Raw genomic sequence first — 9,392 nt, forward strand, 5'->3', positions numbered from 1 at the left:
ATTTTTCAATATTTAGTGTTAGTTTTAGTTATTTTTGTTTTCCCCTATTTGTAAAAGTGACAGGTGTCTTGACAGCAAAGGAAAAAGTTAACTCGTTGTTATTTGTCATCGTCATTGATCTACCGCTTGTAAAGTAGTTGTTTTATAAAGTAAATAATTTGATTAATGTGTCGAACGAGCAGAAATTAGTGAGTTAAAAGTATAAATAACGTGCCGGCCCCAACATGTCGGAAGAAACTTACCCAAAGACACTTTATGTAGGCAATCTGGACATATCTGTGTCAGAGGACCTGTTGTGTACGTTATTCTCACAAATCGGCCCGGTAAAAGGGTGTAAAATTATTCGGGAACCCGGAAATGATCCGTACGCATTCGTAGAATTTACGAATCACCAATCCGCTTCAACAGCTTTGATTGCAATGAATAAACGTGTATTTCTAGAAAAAGAAATGAAAGTGAACTGGGCCACAAGTCCAGGAAATCAACCCAAAACGGATACCTCAAACCACCATCACATATTTGTCGGAGATCTCTCGCCGGAAATAGAGACTGAAACTTTGAGAGAAGCTTTTGCTCCATTTGGAGAAATATCCAACTGCAGAATTGTGAGAGATCCACAAACTCTTAAATCAAAGGGATATGCTTTTGTATCGTTTGTGAAGAAAGCTGAGGCTGAAAATGCTATACAAGCAATGAATGGGCAGTGGCTTGGATCTCGCTCTATTCGGACCAATTGGTCAACCAGGAAGCCCCCACCTCCAAGAACTGAAAAGGCTCCTCAAAACAAGAAACAAATCACTTTTGATGAGGTGTATAACCAAAGTTCTCCTACAAATACCACAGTGTATTGTGGTGGATTCTCAAGTGGATTAACTGAAGACCTGGTGCAAAAAACTTTTGCTCGGTTTGGACAAATTCAGGATATTCGTGTTTTCAAAGAAAAAGGTTATGCATTTATTAAATTTGTTACCAAGGAAAGTGCCACACATGCAATCGAAACTATTCACAACACAGAAATAAATGGTCATACAGTTAAATGTTTTTGGGGAAAAGAAAATGGTGGTATGGGCCCAGAAGTAAATACAGTAGCAGCTTCTGGCACTGCAGTCTCACCAGCTGGACCTCAGTATTCCTATGGGTATGGTACAGGATACTGGTATCCGCAAGGTTATAATGCTGGTTATATGCCTGCTGGATACCCTTACCAACAATATCAGTACCCAGCTGGACAGCAATATTGTATGGTGCCTCCACAAGGACAATGGTCAGGACCCACTGGCCAACAATCCAACATGTCCGTGATGTACAAATATCCAACGCAATGAACAATTTTTTTCAAATATATAGTTTAGTGATTCGAGAAGTGTTAAATTTGGATATAAACTGGAGTGCTAGTACCATCATGCCATAAAATAATAGTCCAAAACCATTTTAAGGGGAATTAAAAATTAAATTTAATTGCAAAAATGCATACATATATTTTTTTATTAAGTGCAGTTTTATTCAATCATTAATTCCTCTAAGGATGGAGAATCGGAGCCATCTTTTTAAACGTTTCTCAGTATAATGTTAGACAAATTTAGATTGAATGAAGTGTGAGGTTAACAAATCAAAAGATATTGGCCCGGGACAAGTATATTTAAACTTTAAATTTATAATGGAAAATTAAAAATTGTGACTATTATTTTTGGTAAAAACATACATTGTAAATTACCACTGTAGACCTTTATTAAATGATCTTGCATAATTTTCTGAAACACTTAAGCATGATGGTACTTATCAGACAAGGGAAAATATCTTAGAGGAGTGTAAGGATTCTTCCCTTGATTTGAGTGTGATAGTTTCAAAATTCAAGTATTTCTCATTAAAAGGCAAATATTTTGTTTAACGTTTCAGCGACAATAGGTTTATATAAATGATACTTTTTGCATACAGATTTCCCCCATAGGCATCTATGGCGGAAGTAACTGTATGTGATAATCAAAAAATAACATAACAATGAATGAAAGTTAAACCCGATCCTTTGTAGATTGCCCTGTACATTGAGCTGTCTGTAGTTTTCAGTTGATTATTAATTATAGCCGGATTGAAAGATGAATGGATAACTCTTTCCGAACATATATTGTGCGATTGGCTGTTTGACATGAGTACCATGTGCAGAATTTTATAACGAAATGTATATTAAGCTAGTTGTTAATAAAATCTAAGGTCTGGGACGTTTTAGTTTTTTTCTTTGAGCCTTCGAACCCACTATTGTTTTTGTACAGAAATAAAACTCTGTAACATAGATAATTTTGATTAATATTAGCTGTGTAAGTGTTAATTAACCGTGGATAAAGTTATGTTTCTTTTTTCGAAGCATTACTGATTTATCTTAACTGTTTTTGGTTAACAATAACTTCTTTACAACTACTAGTATTGGTAATATATTGATTAAATATTTTACTTCAGTTAACAAATTTTTCTAAGATGTCTTAAAAATAGCTAGCAAATAGTTAAGGGATAGCTGATATAATCATTGTATCTAACTAAATCGATATAATGAATAAATATGTATAAAATGACGGAATGAATATGAATTAACTATATAAAGAGAAAATAGAATAACTTTAAAGCTAAATCTTCATTATGTTTGAAAAACTGCTTTAACGCCTTTTGACAGAGAATATCGTTACCCTTAAATAAATATAAAGTAACTAAATGTATCCCTAAACTGACGGTATATTGAATTTATAATTCGGTTAATTTATTTTACACATTGTACTTGAAATTTCGTTAAATTTTTAACACAAAAAGCCATTTATTTCTTCTTTTTCTAGAAAAAAAATTATTTCCATCTAATGATTAATTTTATCTAAAAATCAACATAAAATTAGAGTGCCAACATTTAGAACTAAATTTATATTACTGAACTGGTTCGTAACGAACTTTTCATTTCAATAGTTTTACTAATTAAACTATAATGATAAATAAAAACAGAATAATCAATTTTTATTGCCATTTTTTCCATTGCTTAGGTTTGGCTCTAAATAAAAGTGGTGTTTGTATCATAAATAAATATCCTAACCTCATGAAAAATTCAAAAATAATTTACGAATTATCATTAATAATGTTGCCGTAAATAAACATTACTAAAAGTAATAAAAATAAAATATAATAGTTATATTCAATAGGTTTCGATTGCACCGTTACTTATTAATTAGTAAATGTGAAGTACACCAACTTCCTTAAATTTGTTATATAGTTTATTTGTTATTATTAACAATTTTAAAGTGAAACCTTAAATATTTAATAATAAGCACTTTAGATCTAAAGAATTATAATATTTTAAGATTTAAATATATATGTAGATTGAAAAAAAATTCGCCCAACGTGGGGCTCGAACCCACGACCCTGAGATTAAGAGTCTCATGCTCTACCGACTGAGCTAGCCGGGCTTATGCCATCTAGTTGCATTACACATAAAAAAAGAGCGCAATGCTATATATTATATAATTTTAGTTATAAAAATTACTGACTCTATTTAATTATTATTTTCAATAATTAACCAGCAATGAAATAATCAAAATCTGTCATACTGACATTTACATAAGTCTATATTTAATTTTAAACGCTTTAAATATTATTAACAAACAACTTTAACAACTTAGAATTTTAGTTTTTTTTTTCTAATTTTCCGAGGGAAGGTGACTTTCGTCCTAAACTAAATTTTCCATAACCCAAAATCGCCCGAACGACTAAAAATAGTTTCAAGATCGGGTCAAGATCCGTATAGTTGACCAGGATAATATCAAATCATTCCTGTTTCATGCGCGAGACTGTTAAAAAATAGTTCGTGTAACCGCTGATATAATAATGAAAACAATCAAACTTCTGGGCAGCGGCTTGGAGATACCCGTAGTGGGCTTGGGTACGTGGAGAGCCCAACCGAAGGAAGTGGAAAACGCAGTTAAGGTCGCTTTGGAGGTCGGATACAGACATATAGGTAAGTTTTCGCGTTTGTTTCAGACTGGCGGTGACGTTGTTTGGTTTGCAGATACTGCGTTTAATTATAACAATGAAGACTCCATTGGCAAAGCCATAAGAGAATGGTTGGATAGCGGGAAAGGCAAAAGGGAGGATTTATTTCTCACCACCAAAGTAATATCGCGTATTGCGAGTGTTCAGGTTCGCTTATTATTCGTTTGTAGCTACCCAATTTTGGTAACAGACCCAAAGATGTGGAGAGATTCTTGAAAATGTCATTAGAGAAATTACAGTTGAGCTATATCGATTTGTATCTGATGCACATGCCATTCAGTTTTCACCTGAACGAAGAAACCCTTTCTCCGGCTGTTAATCCAGATGGCTGTTTCAGTTTGGATGTTGTAGATTTTGTCGAGACCTGGAAGGTAAGTCAAACACCTATTCATTAATGTGCAGCTAAAAATTCCTGGCCTTATAACATTTCATATTTCATAATAACATAACCACAATTTCATCTGTCAACTCATTCCTAGTGTTCAAGCAATAGTCCTAATAAACCAGCCAATGCACGTCATCAAAATTTATAATGCAACGTTGCCGTACGAAATTTAAGTTTTCATTTATTTGGATTCTGACAACAAAGTGCTAATGTAAATAAAATAATGAAACAAAAATAATGTTATCACATATATAACAGTTTATTTATAACTTATATAATTAATATTTTTTATAATTTATTTTCACATTAAAGTAACTGGGGGCAAAAGTCCTGCTACCATTTTGATTGCGCACCATCTTGGTTATGTGATGTTTAACTTAGTTTCGCTTTAACCATTGTATTGTGTAGACGTCCAACTTTTTATTATGGATAAATATATGCCACAAGAACGAGCAGAAATAGTGACAATATTTACTGAAAGTAATCGTTCCATAATTGCCACTCAGTGGAAAATGCGTCAAAAATATCCTAATCATCCAGTGCCTCACAAAACTACAATTTATCGTTTACATGCGAATTTTCGACAGTACTGTACGACAGCAGACAGAACTCGTTCTAGAAGATAACGGACGTCCAATAACGCTGAAAATGTAGCTCTGGTGCCCAATAGTGTTGCAGATTCTCCAGAAACATCAATTCTGAGACATGGTTCCTAGTTACACATGTCTGTACGCATTTTAAGGCGAATTTTGAAAACTAATTTGAAATTGTTCCCGTACAAAATTCAATTAGTCCAAAAATTGTTATCGAGAGATCTTACACAGAGTACAGTAGTGCAATCCTAATGCTGTCTGGTGAAATTGAAGATTTTTCGTCTAAATTGATAATGGGCGATGGAGCTCATTTTCTTCTCAGTGGCCACGTCAATAAACAGAACTGTTGGTTTTGAGGAACACAGAATCTTCAATTAATTCATGAAACATCATTACATTGCAGTGAAATCAACTGTATGGTGTAGTATTCATGCTGGAAACATCATTGGTCCCTATTTTTTTGAAAATGACCAAGATGTTGCTGTTGCTATTACTGCTCAACGGTACCAAGACATGATTCGACATTTACTTGTGGAAGAGCAAGGACTAGAGGACATGTGGTTTCAGCAAGATGGGGCCACAGCACACACAGTTCGTTCAACAATTCAATTATTGAATGACATTTTTCCACGAAGACTAGTTTCGCGAAGTGGCGATTTAGCATGACCAGCCAGACCTCCGGATTTAACAGCACCAGTCTTTTTCTTATGGAGTTTCTTAAAATCAAAAGTTTGTGTGATTAAACCCCAAACGATTCAACATCTTAACGACAACATTCGTCACGAAATTGAAGAAATTCAGCCTGAGATGTTGCAGGATGTCATGAAAATACCTTAAAAAGACTCACTATTTTGTAAGTTAGAGTTGTTTTATTATATTTACATTGACATATGACAATGGTGTTGACCAGATTTTGTTACACGTTCCGGCTCATCGGACTTCACTCTGTCTCTTTTTAACTAGTGTAATGCTAATTAATAAATAGAATTTGTCAATACATTCTACGGGGTTGATGACGTACGTTGGATATTTTATTGAAATGATTATATCTAAGACAAATTGCTTTTTGCAATTATTATATTTATTGATAAATATATATAATGATATATTAATGATTTAATGAATTTTGATTTATATTATTAATAACTTTTAATTTTCTACAGACAAGAGCGAAAATTTGAGAATTAACAAATATAATCTCAATTGGCCTAATTGGTAAAAAGAAGAGCCCAAAATAAACGTTTAAAAAACATTAATACTACAAAATTCGAAAAATCATCTGTATTACACCTCTGATATTTGACATTTGGCAGGTCATGGAGGAACAGGTCAACAAAGGGTTGATTAAAGCCCTGGGCGTTTCCAATTTTAACGGAGAACAATTACAAAGACTGTACAATAATTCCGTCATCAAACCAGCGGTACTGCAAGTCGAGTCACATGCATATCTACAGCAGAAGAATCTTCGGGAGTTATGCAAAAAGTTGGGCGTCGCTGTAACAGCCTACTCACCATTGGGCAGTCCAGAAGCTCAGAAACATTTCAGTACAAAATATAACTATACGTAAGTTTGTTGATATGTTGTAATATTGCAGTCAGGGTATTAGTCCTTATCAATGTTATTAATATCAAAAATGTTATTGATAATATGATTTCAATCTGAAATATGATTATACGGAAGCTTGTTGACATTTTTTAGATTTAGTGACAAGGAATTCGTTTGTACGAGGGTCATGAATGTCAATGGTAATGTCATTTCAGTGCAAAATATAATTATATGTGTTTGTTGATATTTTTTGATATTGTAGACAAGGAATTAGTTCTTATCAGTATAATCAATGTCAACAATGTCATTGACAGTGTAATTTCAGTAGTAAATATAATTATACTAGGGTTTGTTGACTTTTTAGAGTTGGCCACTGTCTATTAATTGGGAACTAGGGACTAGTCTGTTCAAAGTTATTTTGTTGATACAACAAAATTCTAATCTAAGTAAAATAATTGAAGAAAAATGTTATCAAATATAATTTATTTTAATATTACAGTACATCTAAAAACTACAATTAATTATACAGTCACAATAGTTTATCGGTTAGAGTTATAAATTTTAATCACCATTGCTTTCAAGAATTTTGCATACGTCTGACAACTGGACGACTTTAACAGGCTCATTAGTTTACGTGTTCGAACTGATCAGACAGCATTGTGTCTCTTTTTAACTAGAATAAAATGAGAAGGAGAATATTGTCCTATTCTAAAACGTTTTCAATTACTTTCAATTCAATTTATTTTAATAAATTAAGGACAAAGGATTAGTTCTTATCTCTCAACAATGCTAGTGTTTTTTAGTACAATTTAAATACAAATATGCACAATACATATAGTCACAATAGTTTATAGGTTATCATTTTGTTCTATTTTATATACATTGAACTCTTTCCCATCCCTCCTATGAGGTAGAGTTCTAGGAGCATTTTTTAATGTAGTGCTTTCATATGAAGGCCTAATCCACGTAATTAACTTTATTTTACTTTCATTGGAAAGCATCTTTCTTTTTACTTTGTACGTTTAGTTCTTGTTGCCTTCGTTGTAATATTGCCTTGTTAAGTCATATTAACTGTATTTCTTCTTAGTTTCCTTAGATGTTTTTGAAGTTTATCAAAACAATCAAAGCGCCAAAACAAAGTTAGCCGGTTTATAACTTGCAATTATCAATAACGAATGTTTTGGGGAATTTTGCAGACGTTTGGCAACCGGGCGACATTTGTAGCAGATAGCATTGTATCTCTTTTTAACTAGAATGAAATGAGAAAGAAAATATAGTCGGATTTTATAAAGAATTTACAAATTGAGATAGGCAATTCATTCGTCATGAAGATGACGTGAGTTATTTTAAATTGACTATAAACAGAAACGACAATGTTATATTGTAAATCTTGATGACGTGCATTGGCTGTTTTATTGGAAGGACTGTAGCTTTATTCTACACCAGTTACTTTATGTTAACTCAACATAAATCTTTTTAATTGAACTTGTTAATAATTCTAGTTTTTTATTGTAGGTTAGAAAATTTTCCAAATATCCTCGGGCATCCGTTGGTCAATGAACTCGCGCAGAAATACCAAAAATCCCCTGGTCAAATACTCCTAAGGCATCTCGTACAAAACGGCGTCATCGTTATTCCAAAAAGTACAAATCCCAATCGAATTAAAAGCAACATCGACTTGTTCAATTTCGAACTGTCCGAAGAAGATCTGTGTAAACTAAACGATTTGGATCAGGGCGAAGACGGTCGGATATTCAACTTCCTCTTCTTCAAAGGCGTGGAGAATCATCCAGAGTACCCATTTAAAAAGACATAAGACTGTTGTAAAATCGAAATAATAAATAAAAACAATTCAGCGTTTAACAACAACTGTTTTATTTCAATCGACGTAATCAAATCGAGATATTTAACGCGAAATAAAACGTAACAGCTTTCAAATAATTAATAACGTTGTGTCTTAGGTTTTTCAAATACTTTTTACGCTACATTTATAATTGTAACGGGTGAATGCAAACTGTGAATAATATTTTGGTTAAATCCAATTCTGGTTTTGCCAAAAGAATTGAGTTATATATAGAGTGCTATGTTCTTGTATTAACATTTCCGATCAGTGACATTGACATAATTATTATAACACTAAAACACAAAAACGTTTACAAAATATGCACGTTTCTGTCCAAAATAGTTGTTATGTTGGTAAAATATATCAAATATTTCGTGAATGTTATATCACTTTAACATTTTTGGTTATGTTAACTATGAAATTAATGTCAAAATAAAGTTTTAAAAGATTACTGTATAGCGGGTTAACTACATAGAAGCATTCTCAATTTGTATTGTTTTAAAAATGTCTCATAGCTTGTCATTGTGAATATATGTTGGGATATCAAATCATAGGTGTCATAAAATTATCTCTAAAAATAAAAACTGTTATGGTTCAAACAAAATCTATGTGGGTTTAATTTCAATATAAAGTTCCATCAGTCTAAATTTAATGTTTAATATAAAATATATGTAATAGATAGCGCTACTAGTATAGTGAAAATAATGACAATGACAATGTTTGAACTTATAAATTGTGATTAGTTAATATATACACAAAAAATGGGATTTTTATTGTATTAAAATCGGAGAATTAAATTAAAAAACTAACATGAGAGAATAGTTATTAAAAACAAAATTAATGGTCAATCGAACTCAAAACCAAACCCTCTCTTACAGCTGCATGGCAATCCAAAAACTTCCACTTCACTTGTTTATTTATCAGTTGTCTAGCAACACATCACATTTTTATAACAACGATAGTGTTAAGTGTTTTTGGTGTAGTATTGGGGGTTATTATATACTT

The 9,392-nt window shown here is 32.3% G+C and overlaps 2 protein-coding genes and 1 non-coding gene across 3 annotated transcripts; 2 read left to right on the forward strand and 1 right to left on the reverse strand.

Annotated features, from left to right (window-relative positions):
- The first annotated feature begins 56 nt into the window (after window positions 1-56).
- Rox8 (TIA1 cytotoxic granule associated RNA binding protein Rox8) lies at window positions 57-2,216 on the forward strand. Its single transcript, XM_076402464.1, has one exon. It carries the CDS (start codon window positions 225-227, stop codon window positions 1,323-1,325), a length of 1,101 nt encoding a protein of 366 aa, XP_076258579.1. The 5' UTR covers window positions 57-224; the 3' UTR covers window positions 1,326-2,216.
- Window positions 2,217-3,364: 1,148 nt separating this feature from the next.
- Window positions 3,365-3,437, reverse strand: TRNAK-CUU (transfer RNA lysine (anticodon CUU)). The gene has a single exon. It is a non-coding gene; the product is annotated as a tRNA-Lys (tRNA).
- Window positions 3,438-3,748: 311 nt separating this feature from the next.
- On the forward strand, window positions 3,749-8,413 carry LOC143196420 (1,5-anhydro-D-fructose reductase). Its single transcript, XM_076404090.1, has 5 exons — window positions 3,749-3,985; window positions 4,037-4,140; window positions 4,191-4,391; window positions 6,312-6,562; window positions 8,060-8,413. Exons 1-5 carry the CDS (start codon window positions 3,856-3,858, stop codon window positions 8,358-8,360), a joined length of 987 nt encoding a protein of 328 aa, XP_076260205.1. The 5' UTR covers window positions 3,749-3,855; the 3' UTR covers window positions 8,361-8,413.
- Window positions 8,414-9,392: the final 979 nt, after the last annotated feature.

The sequence above is a fragment of the Rhynchophorus ferrugineus genome, unplaced genomic scaffold (genome assembly GCF_030347505.1).
Source record: "Rhynchophorus ferrugineus isolate W39M unplaced genomic scaffold, kcgeb_rfMv2 rfM4, whole genome shotgun sequence".
Taxonomy (NCBI): domain Eukaryota; kingdom Metazoa; phylum Arthropoda; class Insecta; order Coleoptera; family Curculionidae; genus Rhynchophorus; species Rhynchophorus ferrugineus.

Bases quoted from the DNA above. Each gene is read 5' to 3' on its own strand.
- Rox8 (XM_076402464.1), top strand. From the start codon at position 225: ATGTCGGAAGAAACTTACCCAAAGACACTTTATGTAGGCAATCTGGAC.
- LOC143196420 (XM_076404090.1), top strand. From the start codon at position 3,856: ATGAAAACAATCAAACTTCTGGGCAGCGGCTTGGAGATACCCGTAGTG. The intron at 3,986-4,036 runs GTAAGTTTTCGC...TTTGGTTTGCAG, and splicing joins GGTCGGATACAGACATATAG to ATACTGCGTTTAATTATAAC. The intron at 6,563-8,059 runs GTAAGTTTGTTG...TTTTTATTGTAG, and splicing joins AGTACAAAATATAACTATAC to GTTAGAAAATTTTCCAAATA.